Source organism: Ipomoea nil (assembly GCF_001879475.1).
Source record: "Ipomoea nil chloroplast DNA, complete sequence, cultivar: Tokyo-kokei standard".
NCBI lineage: Eukaryota > Viridiplantae > Streptophyta > Magnoliopsida > Solanales > Convolvulaceae > Ipomoea > Ipomoea nil.
This window is the reverse complement of record NC_031159.1, coordinates 112,501-137,500: the sequence shown is the minus strand read 5'-3', so window position 1 is coordinate 137,500 and position 25,000 is coordinate 112,501. Positions and strand designations below refer to the sequence as shown.

Below are 25,000 nucleotides of genomic sequence, written 5' to 3'. Positions count from 1 at the left end.
TGATAAAGAAACCAAGACTAATGCTAGCAAAGAGACTAATACTGTGAATAAAGAAACGAAGCCTAATGCTAGCAAAGAGACTGATACTGTTGATAAAGAAACGAAGCCTAATGCTAGCAAAGAGACTGATACTGTTGATAAAGAAACCAAGACTAATGCTAGCAAAGAGACTGATACTGTGAATAAAGAAACGAAGACTAATGCTAGCAAAGAAACTGATACTGTGAATAAAGAAACCAAGACTAAAACCCCAGAAGAAGAGGCTAAAGAAGATGAAGAGAAGGGGCTTGTTGTGATGCGTTATGCACACCAACCCGATTTTAAGCACGGCTTAATCAAAGGCTCTATGCGAACTCAAAGGCGTAAAATTGTTATTGAGAAACTGTTTCAAGCAAATGCACATTCCCCCCTTTTTTTTGACAGGATAAAAAAAAAAAAACTTTTTTCTTTTGCTATCCCCCGCCCGGTTCAACTGAACCGAATTTTTAGAAATTGGTCGGCGGGAAAAGGGTTCAGGATTTTAGAGTCTACAGACGAACAAACAAAAAGAGAAGAAAAACCAAAAAGAGAATCTAAAAAGAAAAACGACCGAGTAAAGGAAAAAAAGCGATTAGAGATAGGGGAAGCCTGGGATACTTTTGAAATTACCCAAATGTTAAGGGGTTGCATTTTAATAGCCCAATCAAGTCTTAGAAAAAATCTTATATTACCTTCATTGATAATCGGTAAAAATCTTGGACGTATGCTATTATTGCAAATTCCTGAATGGTCTGAAGATTTCGAGGAATGGAATAGAGAAAAGCATATTAAGTGCACTTATACTGGTAATCCGTTATCCGAAACAGAATTTCCGGAAAATTGGTTGACACAAGGTATTCAGATCAAGATTGTATATCCTTTCCATCTGAAACCTTGGCACACATCTAAACCGCTAACTTCTCGTGATGACGTTTGTTTTTTAACAATTTTTGGAAGGGAAACAGAACTGCCTTTTGGCTCTCCCCGAAAAACACCTTCCTTTTTTGAGCCCATTTTAAAGGAACTCGAAAAAAAAATTGGAAAATATGAAAAGGTTACAGCTGAAAGCGTTTTAAAAAAAATAATAATAAAATTATTTAAAAAAGTTTCAAAAGAAACAAGAACAACAAACCAAAATCTTCCGTTTATAGAAAAAGACCTCTCCAAGGGTAAACCAATTTTATTATTTAGATCGAGAGAAATAGGTGGAATGGAAAAAGAAAAAGATTCTAGAATAAGCAACCAGATAATTGATGAATCTTTTAGTCAAATTCAAAAAATTCAAATTCCAGATTGGACAAATTCTTCACTGATAGAAACTAAAATGCAAGATATGACTGATAGAACAAGTACAATCAAAAATCAAATAGAAAGAATTACCGAAGAGAAAAAAAAAGTAACTCTAGAACTAGATATTAGTACTTACAAAAAAAGTTGTAGATTAGAGTTGTCAAAAAAGATTTGGCAAATAGTAAAACTAAAAAACATAATATGTAAATTTCATTATTTTAGAAAATTTTTCATTCAAAGAATATATAACGATATTTGTTTATCTACTATTCATATTTGCCAAACGAATACACAACTCTTTGTTGAATCGACAAAAAATTTGATTGAAAAATATATTTCCAAGAATGAAACAAATAAAAAAATAATTAATAAAAAAACTAAAAATACAATTCACTTTATTTCAAATATAAAAACTTATACTTATAATAGTTGTAAGAAAAATTCAGAAATTTTTTGTGATTTATCCAACTTGTCACAAGCATATGTATTTTACAAAATATCACAAACCGGGGTTGTTAACTTGTCTAAATTAAGATCCGTTCTTCAACATCATGGAACATCTTTCTTCCTTAAAACTCAAATGAAAGACTCCTTTCGAACACAAGGAATATTTCAGTCTGAAGTAATACATAAGAAACTTCAGCGGTCTATAACGAGTCAATGGAAAAATTGGTTAAGAGGGAATTATCAATACGATTTATCTCAGATTATCTGGTCTAGCTTAATGTCACAAAAACAAAAATGGCGAAATAGGGTTAATCGATATTGTAGGTCTCAAAAAAAAGATTTAAAAAAATGGAATTCATGTGGAAAATACCAATTAAGTCATTACAAGAAAAAAAAGGGTCCTAACTCATTATCGAATCAAAAAGATAATTTTCAAAAATGCTATAGATATGATCTTTTATCATATAAATCCATTAATAATGAAAATAAAGGTGACTCGGTTTTTTATAGATCAATCCCTCAAGTAACTAAAAGGCAAGCGGTTTCTGATAATTACAACATGTCGCAAAACTCCTTGTTTGCGATAACAGGAAGTATCCCTATCAATATTTTTATAGGAAGAATAGAAAGGGTATATATTCCATATATAGAAAAAAATCTTAATAGAAAATATTTTAATTGGGAAAATATCTATTTTGATCTTAGAAAAAAAGTGGCTATTGAATCCTGGGTCGCGGTAAATCCCAGCAGTAATCAAAAGACTCGAATTGGGACTAATAATTTTCAATTAATTGATCCAATTGATAAAGAAGAAGAGGAAGAGATCAATCCCAGCAGTAATCAAAAGACTCCAATTGGGACTAATAAGGATGAAATATTTTATGCAATTGATAAAGAAGAAGAGGAAGAGATCAATCCCGAAGAAGAGATCAATCCCGAAGAAGAGATCAATCCCAGCAGTAATCAAAAGACTCCAATTGGGACTAATAACGATCAATTAATTGATCCAATTGATAAACAAGAAAAAGACCCTTTTTATATTCCGATTAATCAAAATCCAGAAATCAATCAACCTAATTCTCCAAATTCTTTTTTTGATTGGATGGGAATGAATGAACAAATACTAAATCGTCCCATCTCGAATCTGGAACTTTGGTTCTTCCCAGAATTTGTGCGGCTTTTTAATGTATATAAAACGAAACCGTGGATTATACCAAGCAAATTACTTCTTTTAAATTCGAATCTAAGTGAAACCGATAATAAAAAGAAAAACATCGCTGAAAACCAAAATCTTGAAGAAGAAGATTCCGCGAAATCAGACATGAAAAAAGGTACAAAGAAAAGTAAAACCAATAGTGAAAAGAAAAGTGAAACCGATAGTGAAAAGAAAAGTGAAACCGATAGTGAAAAGAAAAGTGAAACCGATAGTGAAAAGAAAAGTGAAACCGATAGTGAAAAGAAAAGTGAAACCGATAGTGAAAAGAAAAGTGAAACCGATAGTGAAAAGAAAAGTGAAACCGATAGTGAAAAGAAAAGTCTAAGTACAAGAGAGCTAAGAGAGTTATTCATGAAAAAGTATTTCCTTTTGCAATTGAGATGGGATCAAAGGAATATCGGTCAAAACATTCGCAAAAATGTCCGGATATTAGCTCTCCCGAAGAGCTCGATAAATCTAGAAACCATGACTCTATCATGCATTGAAAGGAGAAAATTACAATTGAATGTAATGTGGAAGTCGAAGAGCAATTTGAGTATTCTAAAATTTTTCAAAAGCATAGGAGTGGTTGTGGACCGCCTTGGACTGTCTGTAAAAAACAATGGGCAATTTCTTATGTATCAAACCATAGGTATTTCGTTGGTTCATAAGAGTAAAAACAAAACTAATCAACAATACCGAAAACAAAGAATAATTCGAGCTAGAGAGAACAATCATTTTGATGCGCTTGTTCTTGAAAATATTTTATCGTCTAGACGTCGTAGAGAATTGAGAATTCTAATTTGTTTCAATTCAAACAATTGGAATGATGTGGATACCAATTCCGTATTTTTCAACGAAAACGGGGTAAAAAACTGTAGTCACTTTTGGGAAGAAAGGAACCTTCGTGATAAGGAGAAAAATGAATTAATTCAATTCAAGTTTTTTCTTTGGCCCAATTATCGATTGGAAGATTTAGCTTGTATGAATCGTTATTGGTTTGATACTAATAACGGCAGTCGTTTCAGTATCTTAAGGATCCACATGTATCTACCATTGAAAATTCGTTGATAGTATTACTATATACCCTGTAGCAGGGTATATGATAGAAAACAAATGCACACATGCCTTATCTTATACCTCATTCGAATCTCACTGAATAGAGGATACAGCGTATCCATTAGACCTATAAATTATCAATGAATCCAAAGATATTCATTTCATTTTAGGTCTAATTGATTCACTTTTGTGAATACAAAAATGTACGAGATTCTTATCTGAATTCAAAATAGGATTTTGAATTCATTGGAATGGATAAACTGAGGAGTTCAGAAAGCAATTTATTCTATATCAATCATTCAAATTATTGGCATTCTTTTTATTGATCAATAAAATTCGTTAAAATATATATCAGGGAAGGGGATCAATTCTTTTTTTATGGTAAAAAACTTATTCATTTCGGTTATTTCTCAAGAAGAAACCAAAGAAAACAGAGGGTCCGTTGAATTTCAAATATTCAATTTCACCAATAAGATACAGAGACTTACTTCCCATTTAAAATTGCACAAAAAAGACTATTTATCTCAGAAAGGTTTGCGTAAAATTTTGGGAAAACGTCAACGGCTGCTAGCTTATTTGTCAAAAAAAAATAAAGTACGTTATAAAGAATTAATTGAGAAATTGGATATTCGAGAGACAAAAACTCATTAATTTTTAATTTGAGGAGTCATTTGTTTTTAACTTATTTGTTTCGTTTCAATTTTGATGAACCTCTTTTCACATTCAGCAATTCATGGAAGAATTACATGGAAGAACGAATCGGTAAAAAATTTATGACTGCACCAGCTACAAGAAAAGACCTCATGATAGTCAATATGGGTCCTCACCACCCATCAATGCATGGTGTTCTTCGACTTATTCTTACTCTCGATGGTGAAGATGTTATTGACTGCGAACCAATATTGGGTTATTTACACAGAGGGATGGAGAAAATTGCGGAAAACCGAACAATTATACAATATTTGCCCTATGTCACACGTTGGGATTATTTAGCTACTATGTTTACAGAAGCAATAACCGTAAATGGACCTGAACGATTGAGCAATATTCAAGTACCTAAAAGAGCTAGCTATATCAGAGTCATTATGTTGGAGTTAAGTCGTATAGCTTCCCATTTGTTATGGCTCGGTCCATTTATGGCGGATATTGGGGCGCAGACTCCTTTCTTCTATATTTTTCGAGAAAGAGAGTTGATATATGACCTATTCGAAGCTGCCACCGGTATGCGAATGATGCATAATTTTTTTCGTATCGGGGGAGTAGCTGCTGATCTACCCCATGGCTGGATAGATAAATGTTTGGATTTTTGCAATTATTTTTTAACAGGGGTTGCTGAATATCAAAAACTTATTACACAGAATCCCATTTTTTTAGAACGAGTTGAAGGTATAGGCACTATTAGGGCAGAAGAAGCACTCAATTGGGGTTTATCCGGACCAATGCTACGAGCTTCGGGAATCGAATGGGATCTTCGTAAAATCGATCAGTATGAGTGTTACGACGAATTTGCTTGGGAGGTTCAATGGCAAAAAGAGGGGGATTCTTTAGCTCGTTATTTAGTAAGAATCGGCGAAATGGAAGAATCCATAAAAATGATTCAACAGGCCCTGGAAGGAATTCCGGGGGGGCCTTATGAGAATTTAGAAATCCGACGTTTTGATAGAGTAAAACATCCCCAATGGAATGATTTTGAATACCGATTCATTGCTAAAAAAACCTCTCCTATTTTTGAATTATCGAAGCAAGAACTTTATGTGAGAGTCGAAGCTCCAAAGGGAGAATTGGGAATTTTTCTGATAGGAGATCAGAGCGTTTTTCCTTGGAGATGGAAAATTCGTCCACCGGGTTTGATCAATTTGCAAATTCTTCCTCAGGTGGTTAAAAGAATGAAATTGGCTGATATTATGACGATACTAGGTAGCATAGATATCATTATGGGGGAAGTTGATCGTTGAAATGATAATTGATACAACACAAATCCAGGCTATCCATTCCTTTTCCGGATTGGAATCCGTAAAAGTCAAAGAAGTCTATGGGATCATATGGATACTTGCCCCTATTTTTACTATTGTATTAGGAATCACAATGGGTTTACTAGTAATTGTTTGGTTAGAAAGGGAAATATCCGCGGGAATACAACAACGTATTGGCCCCGAATATGCGGGTCCTTTAGGAATTCTTCAAGCTTTAGCAGATGGTATCAAACTCCTTTTGAAAGAAAGCCTTCTTCCATCTCGAGGGGATACTCGCTTATTCCGTATCGGACCTTCCATAGCAGTGATATCCGTTTTTCTAAGTTATTTAGTAATTCCTTTTGGTTATAAGCTTGTTTTAGCCGATCTTAGTATTGGGGTTTTTTTCTGGATCGCCGCTTCAAGTATTGCTCCCGTTGGACTTCTTATGTCCGGATATGGATCAAATAATAAATATTCCTTTTTAGGTGGTCTACGGGCAGCTGCTCAATCAATTAGTTATGAAATACCCTTAGCTTTATGTGTATTATCAATTTCTCTGCGTGTGATTCGATCAGGTATAAAAAAGCTCTATGCGTCTTGGTAGTTTTGACTTGTGAGATCGAACAACTATTAATTTCCTCTTAAAACCCGAAGTTCAATAAAATTATGATTATGATAACTAGAAATATGCTAACTAGAAATCAATTTTTTCTTTTTGCACCCACAATGCAATTTTTTGCTTCGCTTATTACTAGCGAAGCAAAAAAAACACTTTAAAAGATAAAAGAAAAGTAATTCTTTATCATTTTTGAGTAATATTTCTAGTAATATTTCTTATGTCTATCTCTTTTTTTTTCTATGGATGCTATATATGCGGTATTTTTATTTTCATATTTTTATTCAATGTTTTTATTTTATAAGAATAATCCTTCTAAGTTTCTAACTTTTAAGATCTTTAGGGTGATTTATTCTTTTTTTTATATACATATTTTTTTGTGTTCGTAGTTCTTCTAGAGTATTGGATACTTGGGGATGATAAAGGAAACTAGATAGTTATATGAGTGAAAAAAAAGCGGCTTCGAATTTGGCAGTACAACAATTAAGTCTTCTTTCCTATGTACAAGAATAAAGTTAAAAAAGCAAACATAAAAAAGTTTTATTATGTTTGCTTTTTACCCCCAAGCTTGGTGGATTAGTCATCATAGTCGGAAGCGGGTTTCAAAGATCAACTGTATGGAGTTTTTACTATCTATATATTCTAGATGTATTTCCATAACGGGAGATTTCAAAAACGAGTGGATGGGTAGGAAGACCAAGATACACAAAGGATTTGTAATAAAGATTATGTAAGTTATCCAACAAGATATTTCTCTACATATAAGGAATTCAAATGGGGACTTGAAGTTAGTAGAAATAATCAAGAAGTACTCCCCACGATCCTGATCCAGAGTATCCTCCTATTCACGGATTAAGAAAATAACTATAAAGAACGAAGTAATCTTTTACTTTGGTCCAAGTGCCCTTTTTTCTGAGAAAGGAGAATAGGAGCGAAATAAAAAGGTGAGATTGATTTTATTCGGCATAGGAAATAAAATAAATCAAGAGACAAAATCTTTATTACGATTCATGAACAAATGCCGAATTCTTTTTCGTAATTGAAGAAAATGAGAGGTTGAAATGTGTATATGATATTGCTACAAACAAAACAAATTTTTTGTTTTATTGAAAGATGAAGTTATTAATAAACAAAGACCAACGAAAATTCTTAAAAGATTGAGATCAATTCCGAAGCACTTAATTTATATAGCAGACAGAATTCAATTGGTATAATTCGGGACCGTAGAGTATTTATTTTTTGACTCTATCTATCCGACACCCATATCAATAATATGGAAGAGTCCTTACATTTATTTTTGACTTCTGAGGAGCCGTATGAGATGAAAATCTCATGTACGGTTCTGGAATAGCGACGATAACAGTAATGTTATCATCGACTATGATTATCTAACAGTTCAAGTACAGTTGATATAGTTGAAGCGCAGTCAAAGTATGGTTTTTGGGGGTGGCATTTGTGGCGTCAACCGATAGGGTTTATCATTTTTATAATTTCTTCTTTAGCCGAATGCGAGCGATTACCTTTTGATTTACCAGAAGCGGAAGAAGAATTAGTAGCGGGGTATCAAACCGAATATTCAGGCATCAAATTTGGTTTATTTTACGTTGCTTCATATCTGAATCTACTAATTTCTTCATTATTTGTAACAGTTCTTTACTTAGGGGGTTGGAATCTTTCTATTCCATACATATTTCTTCCTGAGCTTTTTGACATAACTAAAAGGGGTAAAGTCTTTGGAACAATAGTAAGTATCGTTATTACATTAGCTAAAACCTTTTCGTTCTTGTTCATTTCTATTGCAACAAGATGGACTTTACCAAGGCTCAGAATGGACCAACTATTAAATCTTGGATGGAAATTTCTTTTACCTATTTCTCTAGGTAATCTATTATTAACAACTTCGTCTCAACTTCTTTCACTGTAAAAGACTACAATATTCAAGATTGACGGCTTGCCTCAAACAAGAGAAAGAAACAAGCATAAATTTTTTATAGATATTCACGATATGTTCCCTATGGTAACTGAACTCAGGAATTATGGTCAACAAACAATACGAGTTGCCAGGTATATCGGCCAAGGTTTCATGATTACCCTGTCCCATGCAAATCGTTTACCCGTAACTATTCAATATCCCTATGAAAAATTGATCACACCAGAACGCTTTCGAGGCCGAATCCATTTTGAATTTGATAAATGCATTGCTTGTGAAGTTTGTGTTCGTGTATGTCCTATAGATTTACCTGTTGTTGATTGGCAATTGGAAACAGATATTCGCAAGAAACGATTGCTTAATTACAGTATTGATTTTGGACTTTGTATATTTTGCGGTAATTGTGTTGAATATTGTCCAACAAATTGTTTATCAATGACTGAAGAATATGAACTTTCTACTTATGATCGGCATGAATTGAATTTTAATCAAATTGCTTTGGGTCGGTTACCAATGTCAGTAATTGAGGATTATACAATTCGAAAAATTTCGAATTTACCTCAAATCAAAAATGAATAAACTATTGATTAAACAAAATTACCAATTACTAAGCTCAGTTTGGGTCTAAAAAAATGATATTCTTTTGCTTGGTCAATTCAACCTATTGATTGGTTAGTGAGACTCGTAACTTCGTTTGGCTAGAAAATTGATTTCTATGTTTAGATTATTGTTCTAGTAACTAGTCAAAATAATGATTTCAAAAAGAATAAATGAGATAAGAATAAACAGGGTTTTTCTTTGGATGAATAAAGAATGACATATGAATAACTTCTTTTTCCTGGTGAGGTCAATAAAATCATGAAATTCTTCGATTTATATTTTTTTTTAGAATTGATAAAAAATGGATTTACCTGGACCAATACATGATTTTCTTTTAGTTTTTTTAGGATCAGGTCTTATATTAGGGAGTATAGGAGTAGTATTATTTCCCAATCCAATTTATTCGGCCTTTTCGTTGGGATTGGTTCTTGTTTGTATATCCTTATTCTATATTCTATCTAACTCCTATTTTGTAGCTGCTGCACAACTACTCATTTATGTAGGAGCTATAAATGTTTTAATTCTTTTTGCTGTGATGTTCTTGAATGGTTCAGAATATTCAAATGATTTTCCTCTTTGGACCCTTGGAGATGGTATTACTTCACAAGTTTGTATAAGTCTTTTTATTTCACTAATTTCGACTATTCTAGATACGTCATGGTACGGTATTATTTGGACTACACGATCAAACCAGATTATCGAGCAAGATTTGATAAGCAATAGTCAACAAATTGGAATTCATTTATCAACAGATTTTTTTCTTCCATTTGAACTCATTTCAATAATTCTTTTAGTTGCTCTAATAGGTGCAATTGTTATAGCTCGTCAATAAAAAAGTGATATTCAAATTTTCAAAGAATTCAAATAAAACTTGTACCCCATTCATTTTCCTTCAATTCTTTTTTTCCTGTATACTGTATAAATCTAAAATTGAAAGCCTTTAGCGTGAAGTCAATCTATTACCGCTAGATTTTGTTGTTACATATTTGTTATACAGTAGTCAATCGAATCGGTTGAATTGTTTTTTCTTATTGAAAAAAGTCAAGATTGATAATGATAAGGAGTTTTTGAATGATGCTCGAGCATGCCCTTGTGTTGAGTGCCTTTTTATTTTCTATCGGTATCTATGGATTGATCACAAGTCGAAATATGGTTAGAGCCCTTATGTGTCTTGAACTTATACTTAATGCAGTTAATATGAATTTGGTAACCTTTTCGTATTTTTTTGATAATCGTCAATTAAAAGGAGACATTTTCTCAATTTTTATTATAGCTATTGCAGCTGCTGAAGCAGCTATTGGGCTGGCTATTGTTTCCTCAATTTATCGTAACAGAAAATCAACTCGTATTGACCAATCAAATTTGTTGAATAATTAGTATGAATCCTATAAATTCTAATATTGAGTGTTGATAAATTGATTAGAATTCGCATGTAGGTTTGCTACATCTACATAAGGTATGATCATGTTTGCAAAAACATAATAAATCAAAGTATTTTAGCCCTCTCTCCTAAACCAATCCAGAAGTAGATTGATTAGAAAAATTCTAATAACTCATTGATTCATCTGGTATCTAAAAAAGGGATTCGTTTATCAAGGTTACTAGATCGAAAATTTATGACGTTAAGAACTCTATAGATCCAATGTCACATTCCGTAAAGATTTATGATACATGTATAGGATGTACTCAATGTGTCCGAGCCTGCCCTACCGATGTATTAGAAATGATACCGTGGGACGGATGTAAGGCTAAACAAATTGCTTCCGCTCCAAGAACAGAGGACTGTGTTGGTTGTAAGAGATGTGAATCCGCTTGTCCAACAGATTTCTTGAGTGTCCGAGTTTATTTATGGCATGAAACAACTCGCAGTATGGGTCTAGCTTATTAATATGTTCCAGAAAACTATACCGGAATCCATTTCATTTTTTTACTGAAAACCCGTGCCTCAAATATTTTGATTTTCGAGCACGGGTTTTGTGGGCCAAGTGTATCTTGTCTTTACCACGAATTTTTTTCCTTGGTTAACAATAATTGTCGTTTTTCCAATATTTGCGGGTTCCATCGTTTTCTTTCTTCCCCATAAAGGAAATAGGGTAATTAGATGGTATACACTTTGTATATGTATTTTAGAACTCCTTATAACGACTTATACATTTTGTTTTCATTTCCAGGTGGACGATCCATTAATCCAACTAGAGGAGACTTATAAATGGATCAATTTTTTTGATTGCCATTGGAGATTGGGAATAGATGGACTTTCTGTAGGCCCTATTTTATTGACAGGATTTATAACCACTTTAGCTACTTTAGCGGCCCGGCCAGTTACTCGCGATTCTCGATTATTTCATTTCCTGATGTTAGCAATGTACAGTGGTCAAATAGGATTATTTGCTTCTCGAGACCTTTTCCTTTTTTTCATCATGTGGGAATTAGAATTAATTCCCGTTTATCTACTTCTATCCATGTGGGGGGGGAAGAAACGTCTATACTCAGCTACAAAATTTATTTTGTATACGGCAGGGGGTTCCATTTTTCTATTAATGGGAGTTTTGGGTCTTACTTTATATGGTTCGAATGAACCAACATTCAATTTTGAAACATCAGTAAATCAGTCATACCCCGCGGCTTTAGAAATAATATTCTATATTGGATTTTTTATTGCTTTTGCTGTCAAATCACCTATTTTACCCCTACATACATGGTTACCTGATACCCACGGAGAAGCACATTACAGTACTTGTATGCTTCTAGCCGGAATCTTATTAAAAATGGGAGCATATGGATTGATTCGAATCAATATGGAATTATTTCCTCACGCCCATTCTCTATTTTCTCCCTATTTGGTGATAGTAGGCACAATCCAAATGATCTATGCAGCTTTAACATCTCTTGGACAACGAAATTTAAAAAGACGAATAGCCTATTCCTCTGTATCTCATATGGGTTTTATAATTATAGGAATTGGTTCTATGACCGATACGGGACTTAATGGAGCTCTTTTACAAATAATTTCTCATGGATTTATTGGTGCTGCACTTTTTTTCTTGGCGGGAACGACTTATGATAGAATACGGCTTGTTTATCTTGACGAAATGGGGGGAATAGCTATTCAAATGCCAAAAATATTCACGATGTTCAGTAGCTTTTCAATGGCTTCCCTTGCATTACCAGGTATGAGCGGTTTTGTTGCCGAATTACTAGTATTTTTTGGAATAATTAGCGCCAAAAAATATCTTTTCATGTCCAAAATACTCATTTCTTTTGTAATGGCAATTGGAATTATATTAACTCCTATTTATTCATTATCTATGTTACGCCAGATGTTTTATGGATACAAGCTATTTAATGCCCCCAACTCTTCTTTTTTGGATTCTGGACCGCGAGAGTTATTTCTTTCTATCTCCATTTTGTTACCTGTCATAGGTATTGGTATGTACCCCGATTTCGTTCTTTCACTATCAGTTGAAAAGGTCGAAGTTATTCTATCTCATTTTTTTTATCGACAAGTCTTATAAATAAAACCAAAATCCTAAAAAAAAGTTTAAAAAAAAACGTTCGTTGTAAATGTAAAAAGGAAGGTTTTTTCTTCTCTTCAGTTAACTAAAAACAATCAATTTGAACCACCCGCGTACCGTTTGAATCAATACAATATTTGATTCAAACGGTACGTATGCTCGTTCACACAAAGTTTTAATCTTTATTATATCTTTTTTTATTATTCTAATTATTATAGTCTTTTAGCTTTTTTATTTATTATATACTGCACTCTCTTAGATTTGTAAGAACGTTTTTTGAATTCAACTAGATGTTGATGGAAATGAACCATAACTATGTAGACCTATTCCTACTAGATTGACTCCAAAATAGCATATCCAAATTATAAGAAAGCCTATAGATGCCACAATAGATGCTACAATTGCGGAATTTACACTCTGCAAATTTAGATTTGTTCGAGTATGTAAAAAAATTGCGAATACAATCCAAGTAATAAAAGCCCAAGTTTCTTTTGGGTCCCAACTCCAATAAGATCCCCACGCTTCGTTAGCCCACACCGCTCCCGAAAGTATTCCTATGGTTAAAAAGAGAAATCCTAGACTAATAACCCGATAACTCCAAAAATCCAATTGTTGAATGAATTGGGTCCTATAATAATTCTTAGCAGAAAAAAAAGAAGTCTTTTGAAAAAGATTTTCCCCAAATAAAAATGACTCAGTTAAAAAATCGTTGCCCCCTGAAAAAAGCTTTCCGTTTTTTCGAAATGTAATGACCAGAAGTGCTACTGATAATAATGATCCGCATAAAAGGGCTGCATAGCCCAATATCATCATACTTACGTGCATTATTAACCACTCGGATTTAAGAGCGGGTACTAATATTGAAGATTGATGTATTTCTGTTAAAAGACCTGAAGTAGCAAAACCTTGGGTAAAAATAGCGCTTGGGCTGATTATTTTGCTTAAAAATTTTGTATTTTTTGTGAAATACGGAATGATATGAATCAGAGCGAAACTCCATGAAAGGAAAATGAATGATTCATATAAATCACTTAGTGGGAAATGTTCCGAAGAAATCCAATGAGTAGCTAATAATCCTGTTATACAGAAAAAAGTTACTAGCATGCCCTTTTCTGATGAATCATATAGTTTTCTTATTTCGTCGACTAAAAATATTATCAAATGAATTGTCATTAAAATTAAAATGATCGAAAGGGAAATATGAGTTAATATATGCTCTAAGGTTGAAAATATCATAAAAAAAGCTTAAACAACGAAGAGTCTAGCCCCCCAATTACCTAAGAAAAATGAAATCGGGAATTGAATTCCTTATAAGATTATAAGGTCTATTTTCTTTTTTTAGAAGACGGTATGCCGCCACTCGGACTCGAACCGAGATGCGCTAGCACTGCTTCCTAAGAGCAGCGTGTCTACCAATTTCACCATAGCGGCGTGTCGTGAACCCATAATAGTCTAATTCATTATAGGCTATGAGTAAGCAAACGTCAAGATTTGAAAGGTAAATTCAGTATAGTCTGGTTCAATTTTATACATAAAAATTTCTTGAAATATGAATTTGAAAGTTTATTATTTGAGTTTAGAGTCTTTGTTTTATTTCACTTATACTTATTACTTACGGTTTTCGTGTATTTTTGGATCGCTTGCAATTAAACTCCGGTAACTAGATAGTTTGATTCGTAACTAGGGGTCGAATTCAAAACAAAAATTTTGGTTTTCATTTTTTTGTCTTGATTTCAAAAATCAAAACAAAAAAATGAATTTTAGCAATACCTATATACCTATTTTAAAACACTCATAATTAACCGATTCTGCAGATATAACATACTCATTTTCTTATTTTATACTTATACTTTAAAAATTGGGGCGTCAATATTTATTACATGACAAGATAGTCTTGGGGATCCGTATAAGAATTCATCAAAAAGAAAAAGTCAGAAAGTTACCCAAAATAAAAAAGGGTTTCAATTTTCAAAAGTAATTCATAAGTTTCAACGATTCGTTAACTAAACCGAAAGATCTTCATATCCGCCTTATTGTATTACTTTACTCTATTTATTAATTTATTATATTATTTTATAAAAGTGTTACTTGTCATAAACAAATAGGTTGATGCGGAAAATAAGACTCGTCCCCTCGAAATGATGTTTGGGAACCTTCGAAGGTATTCTTTTTTTAAGTTAAGTAAAAAGATGAGTAAATCTAGGATTTCGTATTCTCGTATCATAAGAGCTAAGAGCAAGGCATTCGATTTCCCAGTTCTATATTAACTCTAAATAATAAATCAATAGAAAGCCGAAGTCATAAAATTTTAGTCTAAAAAAAAAGAAAGTCGACTCAGATTATTCCAACGTTTTTTTATTTGTTTGTGATACAAAAAAACTTTTCAAATTCCCGGTCGAAAGGGATTTTCCTAACGAAAAAGCTTTTAATGCTGTCCAAAAGCTCTTTCTTTTCCAAGTATTTTTACGAATACGCTTTTTTGATTTCGAAATACGTTTTTTTGGAACTGCCATTTAAAAATGAAGAAATTACTTAATTTTAGGTTAAAACTGGATGTGAAAGACATCTATTGCGCAAAATGAATCGTTTTTACTATTTACTATCTAGCTTTTTTTTATTCTATCTTTTCTTATTATTGTCATAATATATTCGTAAAAACGATTCGTTTGTTTTGATTGCTATCTCTATTTCGCATTATTCATAAAATAAAATCTATAGAATTCGATGTGCTGTAGAAATCATCAAATTAGTTGAACTTCATCTTAGAATTCTAATTCTTATAATTCTAATGAAAAAGAAACTAAAACGGCCTTTCTGTCTATTTTCATCGTTCTACGTGCAATTGAAAGGTTTAAGATCAAAACCCTACTCTTGCTTAATGAAATTGAAAGCTGTAATCCTTTTCCCTTGGATAAAAAGAAAAGAGACCAAATTTTCCTTTGAAAAATAAAAGGAAACTGCTAATGAATCTATTTCAGATTATTTGACCAATTGTAACTTCTTGATTTGAATAATTGAAAGTTTTTAACTAAGAATAATTCACAATAGAAAATTCTATAAAGTTTATTTTAGTTGTCAGTTTGGTTTAAGTTAGTACATATTTTTTTCTTTTTTATTGACTCTTTTCAAAAGAGATAAAATAAAATCGGGTGAATCGGAAATAATTAATTAAGACTCAAACTGTTTATGGAACAAACATATCAATATGCGTGGATCATACCTTTTGTTCCCCTTCTAGTTCCTATGTTAATAGGAGCAGGACTTCTTATTTTTCCCACGGTAACAAAAAATCTTCGTCGTATGTGGTCTTTTCAGAGTGTTTTATTGTTAAGTATAGTCATGGCATTTTCAATCTATCTATCTATTCAGCAAATAAATAGGGGTTCTATCTATCAATATGTATGGTCTTGGATAATAAATAATGATTTTTCTTTTGAATTCGGTTACTTGATCGACCCACTTACTTCTATTATGTCAATATTAGTCACTACTGTTGGAATTTTGGTTCTTATTTATAGTGATAATTATATGGCTCATGATCAAGGATATTTGAGATTTTTTACTTATATGAGTTTTTTCTGTGCTGCCATGTTGGGATTAGTTACTAGTTCTAATTTTATACAAATTTATATTTTTTGGGAATTGGTTGGACTATGTTCCTATCTATTAATAGGGTTTTGGTTTACACGACCTGGTGCGGCAAATGCTTGCCAAAAAGCGTTTGTAACTAATCGTGTAGGGGATTTTGGCTTATTATTAGGAATTTTAGGCTTTTATTGGATAACAGGCAGTTTTGAATTTCGGGAGTTATTCCAAATATTGAATAATTTGATTTCGAGCAAAGAGGTCAATCTTTTATTTGTTACTTTATGCGCTGCGCTGTTATTTGTCGGTGCAATTGCGAAATCCGCGCAATTTCCTCTTCATGTCTGGTTACCCGATGCCATGGAGGGACCTACTCCGATTTCGGCTCTTATACATGCTGCTACCTTAGTAGCAGCGGGAATTTTTCTTGTAGCTAGGCTTCTTCCTCTTTTCTTAGTTATACCTTACATAATGTATTTCATCTCCTTGATAGGAATCATAACAGTTTTATTAGGAGCTACTTTAGCTCTTGCTCAACAAGACATTAAAAGAGGTTTAGCTTATTCCACAATGTCTCAATTGGGTTATATGATGTTAGCTCTAGGAATGGGGTCTTACCGAAGTGCTTTATTTCATTTGATTACTCATGCTTATTCCAAGGCATTATTATTCTTAGCAGCTGGATCCGTTATTCATTCAATGGAGACTATTATTGGTTATTCTCCCGAAAAAAGTCAGAATATGGTTATTATGGGCGGTTTAACAAAACACGTACCGATAACCAAAGGTGCTTTTTTATTAGGTACACTTTCACTTTGTGGTATTCCGCCCCTTGCTTGTTTTTGGTCAAAAGATGAAATTCTTAATGATAGCTGGCTTTATTCGCCGATTTTCGCCCTAATAGCTTGGGGCACAGTGGGATTAACCGCATTTTATATGTTTCGGATTTATTTAATGACTTTTGAAGGACATTTAAACGTTGGTTTTAAAAATTATAGTGGAAAAAAAAATAACCCTGCTGATTCAATGTCTCTATGGGGAAAAAAGGGTTCAAAGCCAATTAACAAAAATTTTCGCTTTTTCACAATTGATGAGAAAGGGGAGAATCAAACCAAAATTTCTTATACTTCTGATCCTTTTGAGTCAGAAAATACTATGTTATTTCCACAAATTCTATTGTGTTTTGTAACTTTTGTAATTGGATTCTTAGGAATTCCGAAGGAGCTTGGTTTCAATCTCGACATCTTAACCCAATGGTTACATCCTGCTATTTATCTTTTGCATCACACTAATTCAACAGATTTAGCCGAGTTTTTAAAGCATACGGTAATTTCCGTGGGGATTGCTTATTGCGGAATATTTATAGCATTTTTATTATATAAACCCACCTATTCGTCTTTCAAAAGTTTTCTATTAATTAATTCGTTTCATCAAAAAAGCCTTAAGAGAGTTATTCGCGACAAAATAGTCTTTGTCATATATGACTGGGCCTATAATCGTGCTTATATAGATACTTTTTATAAGAATTTTTTTGTTTGCCAAGTACGAAGGTTTTCTCAAATTATTCGTTGTTTTGATTTAAGAATTATTGACCAAATATTTAATTGTTTTGCTTTTCTTAGTTTTATTGCTAGCGAAGGTATCAAATATTTAGGATATGCGAGAATTCCTTTTTATTTGTTTTTTTATTTCTTTTTTGTATCAATCTTTATTTTTCTGTTTTACAAAAATTAAGAAAACTCAATTATACTAGGTTAAAAAAAAACTTACCCAAATTAAGTTCTTATGTTTAAAATTACTTAAATTGGGTAAGAGTTTTCTATTGGCTATACGACTATAATTACAGGATTTATTTCTTTCATTTGTTTCATTAGTAGGACGCGAAGGTTCTCCTCCCCAAAGAGGAGAAAGTTCTAATTCAAAAATAGTAGAAGGTTCGAATCGCAAAATAGGAGGAGTTTCTTCTTCCAAATTACGATCAAAATATATCCAAGATAACATCTTATGATATTTTCTGAGTAGGAAATCTCTTTCATTCAAAGAATCATTGCGCTCGCTCAGTACAAACTGAGCTTCTCTCAGTGCATTTGTAGTTCGGATTAAAGAATGTCCTTCCTTTTTCAAAGAACCCTCTGGAGCTTGTATAGTAGCTTGTGCTCGTTCCAAGGCAGCTGTATTTTCTAAAAAATAATCTATTAATTCTTTTAAATTCACCTTTTCTGCCTCAAGTGCGAATTCGCTTTCCAATATATCGGCTGTTTGCCTTTCTAGTTCAGCGCTTTCTTCTCTAAAAGAGACTTTTTTATTTTCAATATCAGAGATTCTGCCTAAAAAGGAATATTTATTATTTGATCCATATCCGGACATAAGAAGTCCAACGGGAGCAATACTTGAAGCGGCGATCCAGAAAAAAACCCCAATACTAAGATCGGCTAAAACAAGCTTATAACCAAAAGGAATTACTAAATAACTTAGAAAAACGGATATCACTGCTATGGAAGGTCCGATACGGAATAAGCGAGTATCCCCTCGAGATGGAAGAAGGCTTTCTTTCAAAAGGAGTTTGATACCATCTGCTAAAGCTTGAAGAATTCCTAAAGGACCCGCATATTCGGGGCCAATACGTTGTTGTATTCCCGCGGATATTTCCCTTTCTAACCAAACAATTACTAGTAAACCCATTGTGATTCCTAATACAATAGTAAAAATAGGGGCAAGTATCCATATGATCCCATAGACTTCTTTGACTTTTACGGATTCCAATCCGGAAAAGGAATGGATAGCCTGGATTTGTGTTGTATCAATTATCATTTCAACGATCAACTTCCCCCATAATGATATCTATGCTACCTAGTATCGTCATAATATCAGCCAATTTCATTCTTTTAACCACCTGAGGAAGAATTTGCAAATTGATCAAACCCGGTGGACGAATTTTCCATCTCCAAGGAAAAACGCTCTGATCTCCTATCAGAAAAATTCCCAATTCTCCCTTTGGAGCTTCGACTCTCACATAAAGTTCTTGCTTCGATAATTCAAAAATAGGAGAGGTTTTTTTAGCAATGAATCGGTATTCAAAATCATTCCATTGGGGATGTTTTACTCTATCAAAACGTCGGATTTCTAAATTCTCATAAGGCCCCCCCGGAATTCCTTCCAGGGCCTGTTGAATCATTTTTATGGATTCTTCCATTTCGCCGATTCTTACTAAATAACGAGCTAAAGAATCCCCCTCTTTTTGCCATTGAACCTCCCAAGCAAATTCGTCGTAACACTCATACTGATCGATTTTACGAAGATCCCATTCGATTCCCGAAGCTCGTAGCATTGGTCCGGATAAACCCCAATTGAGTGCTTCTTCTGCCCTAATAGTGCCTATACCTTCAACTCGTTCTAAAAAAATGGGATTCTGTGTAATAAGTTTTTGATATTCAGCAACCCCTGTTAAAAAATAATTGCAAAAATCCAAACATTTATCTATCCAGCCATGGGGTAGATCAGCAGCTACTCCCCCGATACGAAAAAAATTATGCATCATTCGCATACCGGTGGCAGCTTCGAATAGGTCATATATCAACTCTCTTTCTCGAAAAATATAGAAGAAAGGAGTCTGCGCCCCAATATCCGCCATAAATGGACCGAGCCATAACAAATGGGAAGCTATACGACTTAACTCCAACATAATGACTCTGATATAGCTAGCTCTTTTAGGTACTTGAATATTGCTCAATCGTTCAGGTCCATTTACGGTTATTGCTTCTGTAAACATAGTAGCTAAATAATCCCAACGTGTGACATAGGGCAAATATTGTATAATTGTTCGGTTTTCCGCAATTTTCTCCATCCCTCTGTGTAAATAACCCAATATTGGTTCGCAGTCAATAACATCTTCACCATCGAGAGTAAGAATAAGTCGAAGAACACCATGCATTGATGGGTGGTGAGGACCCATATTGACTATCATGAGGTCTTTTCTTGTAGCTGGTGCAGTCATAAATTTTTTACCGATTCGTTCTTCCATGTAATTCTTCCATGAATTGCTGAATGTGAAAAGAGGTTCATCAAAATTGAAACGAAACAAATAAGTTAAAAACAAATGACTCCTCAAATTAAAAATTAATGAGTTTTTGTCTCTCGAATATCCAATTTCTCAATTAATTCTTTATAACGTACTTTATTTTTTTTTGACAAATAAGCTAGCAGCCGTTGACGTTTTCCCAAAATTTTACGCAAACCTTTCTGAGATAAATAGTCTTTTTTGTGCAATTTTAAATGGGAAGTAAGTCTCTGTATCTTATTGGTGAAATTGAATATTTGAAATTCAACGGACCCTCTGTTTTCTTTGGTTTCTTCTTGAGAAATAACCGAAATGAATAAGTTTTTTACCATAAAAAAAGAATTGATCCCCTTCCCTGATATATATTTTAACGAATTTTATTGATCAATAAAAAGAATGCCAATAATTTGAATGATTGATATAGAATAAATTGCTTTCTGAACTCCTCAGTTTATCCATTCCAATGAATTCAAAATCCTATTTTGAATTCAGATAAGAATCTCGTACATTTTTGTATTCACAAAAGTGAATCAATTAGACCTAAAATGAAATGAATATCTTTGGATTCATTGATAATTTATAGGTCTAATGGATACGCTGTATCCTCTATTCAGTGAGATTCGAATGAGGTATAAGATAAGGCATGTGTGCATTTGTTTTCTATCATATACCCTGCTACAGGGTATATAGTAATACTATCAACGAATTTTCAATGGTAGATACATGTGGATCCTTAAGATACTGAAACGACTGCCGTTATTAGTATCAAACCAATAACGATTCATACAAGCTAAATCTTCCAATCGATAATTGGGCCAAAGAAAAAACTTGAATTGAATTAATTCATTTTTCTCCTTATCACGAAGGTTCCTTTCTTCCCAAAAGTGACTACAGTTTTTTACCCCGTTTTCGTTGAAAAATACGGAATTGGTATCCACATCATTCCAATTGTTTGAATTGAAACAAATTAGAATTCTCAATTCTCTACGACGTCTAGACGATAAAATATTTTCAAGAACAAGCGCATCAAAATGATTGTTCTCTCTAGCTCGAATTATTCTTTGTTTTCGGTATTGTTGATTAGTTTTGTTTTTACTCTTATGAACCAACGAAATACCTATGGTTTGATACATAAGAAATTGCCCATTGTTTTTTACAGACAGTCCAAGGCGGTCCACAACCACTCCTATGCTTTTGAAAAATTTTAGAATACTCAAATTGCTCTTCGACTTCCACATTACATTCAATTGTAATTTTCTCCTTTCAATGCATGATAGAGTCATGGTTTCTAGATTTATCGAGCTCTTCGGGAGAGCTAATATCCGGACATTTTTGCGAATGTTTTGACCGATATTCCTTTGATCCCATCTCAATTGCAAAAGGAAATACTTTTTCATGAATAACTCTCTTAGCTCTCTTGTACTTAGACTTTTCTTTTCACTATCGGTTTCACTTTTCTTTTCACTATCGGTTTCACTTTTCTTTTCACTATCGGTTTCACTTTTCTTTTCACTATCGGTTTCACTTTTCTTTTCACTATCGGTTTCACTTTTCTTTTCACTATCGGTTTCACTTTTCTTTTCACTATCGGTTTCACTTTTCTTTTCACTATTGGTTTTACTTTTCTTTGTACCTTTTTTCATGTCTGATTTCGCGGAATCTTCTTCTTCAAGATTTTGGTTTTCAGCGATGTTTTTCTTTTTATTATCGGTTTCACTTAGATTCGAATTTAAAAGAAGTAATTTGCTTGGTATAATCCACGGTTTCGTTTTATATACATTAAAAAGCCGCACAAATTCTGGGAAGAACCAAAGTTCCAGATTCGAGATGGGACGATTTAGTATTTGTTCATTCATTCCCATCCAATCAAAAAAAGAATTTGGAGAATTAGGTTGATTGATTTCTGGATTTTGATTAATCGGAATATAAAAAGGGTCTTTTTCTTGTTTATCAATTGGATCAATTAATTGATCGTTATTAGTCCCAATTGGAGTCTTTTGATTACTGCTGGGATTGATCTCTTCTTCGGGATTGATCTCTTCTTCGGGATTGATCTCTTCCTCTTCTTCTTTATCAATTGCATAAAATATTTCATCCTTATTAGTCCCAATTGGAGTCTTTTGATTACTGCTGGGATTGATCTCTTCCTCTTCTTCTTTATCAATTGGATCAATTAATTGAAAATTATTAGTCCCAATTCGAGTCTTTTGATTACTGCTGGGATTTACCGCGACCCAGGATTCAATAGCCACTTTTTTTCTAAGATCAAAATAGATATTTTCCCAATTAAAATATTTTCTATTAAGATTTTTTTCTATATATGGAATATATACCCTTTCTATTCTTCCTATAAAAATATTGATAGGGATACTTCCTGTTATCGCAAACAAGGAGTTTTGCGACATGTTGTAATTATCAGAAACCGCTTGCCTTTTAGTTACTTGAGGGATTGATCTATAAAAAACCGAGTCACCTTTATTTTCATTATTAATGGATTTATATGATAAAAGATCATATCTATAGCATTTTTGAAAATTATCTTTTTGATTCGATAATGAGTTAGGACCCTTTTTTTTCTTGTAATGACTTAATTGGTATTTTCCACATGAATTCCATTTTTTTAAATCTTTTTTTTGAGACCTACAATATCGATTAACCCTATTTCGCCATTTTTGTTTTTGTGACATTAAGCTAGACCAGATAATCTGAGATAAATCGTATTGATAATTCCCTCTTAACCAATTTTTCCATTGACTCGTTATAGACCGCTGAAGTTTCTTATGTATTACTTCAGACTGAAATATTCCTTGTGTTCGAAAGGAGTCTTTCATTTGAGTTTTAAGGAAGAAAGATGTTCCATGATGTTGAAGAACGGATCTTAATTTAGACAAGTTAACAACCCCGGTTTGTGATATTTTGTAAAATACATATGCTTGTGACAAGTTGGATAAATCACAAAAAATTTCTGAATTTTTCTTACAACTATTATAAGTATAAGTTTTTATATTTGAAATAAAGTGAATTGTATTTTTAGTTTTTTTATTAATTATTTTTTTATTTGTTTCATTCTTGGAAATATATTTTTCAATCAAATTTTTTGTCGATTCAACAAAGAGTTGTGTATTCGTTTGGCAAATATGAATAGTAGATAAACAAATATCGTTATATATTCTTTGAATGAAAAATTTTCTAAAATAATGAAATTTACATATTATGTTTTTTAGTTTTACTATTTGCCAAATCTTTTTTGACAACTCTAATCTACAACTTTTTTTGTAAGTACTAATATCTAGTTCTAGAGTTACTTTTTTTTTCTCTTCGGTAATTCTTTCTATTTGATTTTTGATTGTACTTGTTCTATCAGTCATATCTTGCATTTTAGTTTCTATCAGTGAAGAATTTGTCCAATCTGGAATTTGAATTTTTTGAATTTGACTAAAAGATTCATCAATTATCTGGTTGCTTATTCTAGAATCTTTTTCTTTTTCCATTCCACCTATTTCTCTCGATCTAAATAATAAAATTGGTTTACCCTTGGAGAGGTCTTTTTCTATAAACGGAAGATTTTGGTTTGTTGTTCTTGTTTCTTTTGAAACTTTTTTAAATAATTTTATTATTATTTTTTTTAAAACGCTTTCAGCTGTAACCTTTTCATATTTTCCAATTTTTTTTTCGAGTTCCTTTAAAATGGGCTCAAAAAAGGAAGGTGTTTTTCGGGGAGAGCCAAAAGGCAGTTCTGTTTCCCTTCCAAAAATTGTTAAAAAACAAACGTCATCACGAGAAGTTAGCGGTTTAGATGTGTGCCAAGGTTTCAGATGGAAAGGATATACAATCTTGATCTGAATACCTTGTGTCAACCAATTTTCCGGAAATTCTGTTTCGGATAACGGATTACCAGTATAAGTGCACTTAATATGCTTTTCTCTATTCCATTCCTCGAAATCTTCAGACCATTCAGGAATTTGCAATAATAGCATACGTCCAAGATTTTTACCGATTATCAATGAAGGTAATATAAGATTTTTTCTAAGACTTGATTGGGCTATTAAAATGCAACCCCTTAACATTTGGGTAATTTCAAAAGTATCCCAGGCTTCCCCTATCTCTAATCGCTTTTTTTCCTTTACTCGGTCGTTTTTCTTTTTAGATTCTCTTTTTGGTTTTTCTTCTCTTTTTGTTTGTTCGTCTGTAGACTCTAAAATCCTGAACCCTTTTCCCGCCGACCAATTTCTAAAAATTCGGTTCAGTTGAACCGGGCGGGGGATAGCAAAAGAAAAAAGTTTTTTTTTTTTTATCCTGTCAAAAAAAAGGGGGGAATGTGCATTTGCTTGAAACAGTTTCTCAATAACAATTTTACGCCTTTGAGTTCGCATAGAGCCTTTGATTAAGCCGTGCTTAAAATCGGGTTGGTGTGCATAACGCATCACAACAAGCCCCTTCTCTTCATCTTCTTTAGCCTCTTCTTCTGGGGTTTTAGTCTTGGTTTCTTTATTCACAGTATCAGTTTCTTTGCTAGCATTAGTCTTCGTTTCTTTATTCACAGTATCAGTCTCTTTGCTAGCATTAGTCTTGGTTTCTTTATCAACAGTATCAGTCTCTTTGCTAGCATTAGGCTTCGTTTCTTTATCAACAGTATCAGTCTCTTTGCTAGCATTAGGCTTCGTTTCTTTATTCACAGTATTAGTCTCTTTGCTAGCATTAGTCTTGGTTTCTTTATCAATAGTATCAGTCTC

The 25,000-nt window shown here is 32.9% G+C and overlaps 15 protein-coding genes and 1 non-coding gene across 16 annotated transcripts in view, besides 1 other annotated feature. All coding sequences in view use genetic code 11, as the record gives it.

Moving 5' to 3' along the window:
* The window catches only part of ycf1 (hypothetical chloroplast RF19), a 6,066-nt gene extending 2,045 nt beyond the window's left edge, over positions 1–4,021 (top strand). The window contains exon 1 of the mRNA in view: positions 1–4,021. This exon is cut by the window's left edge and continues 2,045 nt beyond it. Within this exon, the coding sequence (YP_009295165.1) occupies positions 1–4,021 (4,021 nt within the window).
* Positions 4,022–4,387: 366 nt separating this feature from the next.
* Positions 4,388–4,660, top strand: rps15 (ribosomal protein S15). Its single transcript has one exon. It carries the CDS (start codon positions 4,388–4,390, stop codon positions 4,658–4,660), a length of 273 nt encoding a protein of 90 aa, YP_009295164.1.
* A 122-nt stretch (positions 4,661–4,782) lies between these two features.
* Positions 4,783–5,964, top strand: ndhH (NADH-plastoquinone oxidoreductase subunit 7). Its single transcript has one exon. The coding sequence runs from the start codon at positions 4,783–4,785 to the stop codon at positions 5,962–5,964; it is 1,182 nt and encodes a 393-aa protein (YP_009295163.1).
* A 1-nt stretch (position 5,965) lies between these two features.
* On the top strand, positions 5,966–6,524 carry ndhA (NADH-plastoquinone oxidoreductase subunit 1; one of the parts in which the record gives this gene). Coding sequence (YP_009295162.1) covers positions 5,966–6,524 — 559 coding nt within the window.
* ndhA (NADH-plastoquinone oxidoreductase subunit 1) lies at positions 7,966–8,504 on the top strand (one of the parts in which the record gives this gene). Coding sequence (YP_009295162.1) covers positions 7,966–8,504 — 539 coding nt within the window.
* Positions 8,505–8,585: 81 nt separating this feature from the next.
* Positions 8,586–9,089, top strand: ndhI (NADH-plastoquinone oxidoreductase subunit I). Its single transcript has one exon. The coding sequence runs from the start codon at positions 8,586–8,588 to the stop codon at positions 9,087–9,089; it is 504 nt and encodes a 167-aa protein (YP_009295161.1).
* Positions 9,090–9,411: 322 nt separating this feature from the next.
* ndhG (NADH-plastoquinone oxidoreductase subunit 6) lies at positions 9,412–9,942 on the top strand. Its single transcript has one exon. The coding sequence runs from the start codon at positions 9,412–9,414 to the stop codon at positions 9,940–9,942; it is 531 nt and encodes a 176-aa protein (YP_009295160.1).
* Positions 9,943–10,181: 239 nt separating this feature from the next.
* Positions 10,182–10,487, top strand: ndhE (NADH-plastoquinone oxidoreductase subunit 4L). The gene has a single exon. The coding sequence runs from the start codon at positions 10,182–10,184 to the stop codon at positions 10,485–10,487; it is 306 nt and encodes a 101-aa protein (YP_009295159.1).
* A 265-nt stretch (positions 10,488–10,752) lies between these two features.
* On the top strand, positions 10,753–10,998 carry psaC (photosystem I subunit VII). Its single transcript has one exon. The coding sequence runs from the start codon at positions 10,753–10,755 to the stop codon at positions 10,996–10,998; it is 246 nt and encodes an 81-aa protein (YP_009295158.1).
* A 115-nt stretch (positions 10,999–11,113) lies between these two features.
* Positions 11,114–12,625, top strand: ndhD (NADH-plastoquinone oxidoreductase subunit 4). Its single transcript is given in 1 exon segment — positions 11,114–12,625. A coding segment is annotated over 1 exon segment (1,512 nt).
* Position 11,115, top strand, in ndhD: a sequence feature (C to U RNA editing).
* Positions 12,626–12,907: 282 nt separating the features above from the next.
* Positions 12,908–13,861, bottom strand: ccsA (cytochrome c heme attachment protein). Its single transcript has one exon. The coding sequence runs from the start codon at positions 13,859–13,861 to the stop codon at positions 12,908–12,910; it is 954 nt and encodes a 317-aa protein (YP_009295156.1).
* A 115-nt stretch (positions 13,862–13,976) lies between these two features.
* Positions 13,977–14,056, bottom strand: trnL-UAG. Its single transcript has one exon. It is a non-coding gene; the product is annotated as a tRNA-Leu (tRNA).
* A 908-nt stretch (positions 14,057–14,964) lies between these two features.
* Positions 14,965–15,138, bottom strand: rpl32 (ribosomal protein L32). Its single transcript has one exon. It carries the CDS (start codon positions 15,136–15,138, stop codon positions 14,965–14,967), a length of 174 nt encoding a protein of 57 aa, YP_009295155.1.
* Positions 15,139–15,811: 673 nt separating this feature from the next.
* ndhF (NADH-plastoquinone oxidoreductase subunit 5) lies at positions 15,812–17,944 on the top strand. Its single transcript has one exon. The coding sequence runs from the start codon at positions 15,812–15,814 to the stop codon at positions 17,942–17,944; it is 2,133 nt and encodes a 710-aa protein (YP_009295154.1).
* Positions 17,945–19,022: 1,078 nt separating this feature from the next.
* Positions 19,023–20,204, bottom strand: ndhH (NADH-plastoquinone oxidoreductase subunit 7). Its single transcript has one exon. It carries the CDS (start codon positions 20,202–20,204, stop codon positions 19,023–19,025), a length of 1,182 nt encoding a protein of 393 aa, YP_009295153.1.
* A 122-nt stretch (positions 20,205–20,326) lies between these two features.
* On the bottom strand, positions 20,327–20,599 carry rps15 (ribosomal protein S15). The gene has a single exon. It carries the CDS (start codon positions 20,597–20,599, stop codon positions 20,327–20,329), a length of 273 nt encoding a protein of 90 aa, YP_009295152.1.
* Positions 20,600–20,965: 366 nt separating this feature from the next.
* Positions 20,966–25,000, bottom strand: part of ycf1 (hypothetical chloroplast RF19) — a 6,066-nt gene continuing 2,031 nt past the window's right edge. The window contains exon 1 of the mRNA in view: positions 20,966–25,000. This exon is cut by the window's right edge and continues 2,031 nt beyond it. Within this exon, the coding sequence (YP_009295151.1) occupies positions 20,966–25,000 (4,035 nt within the window).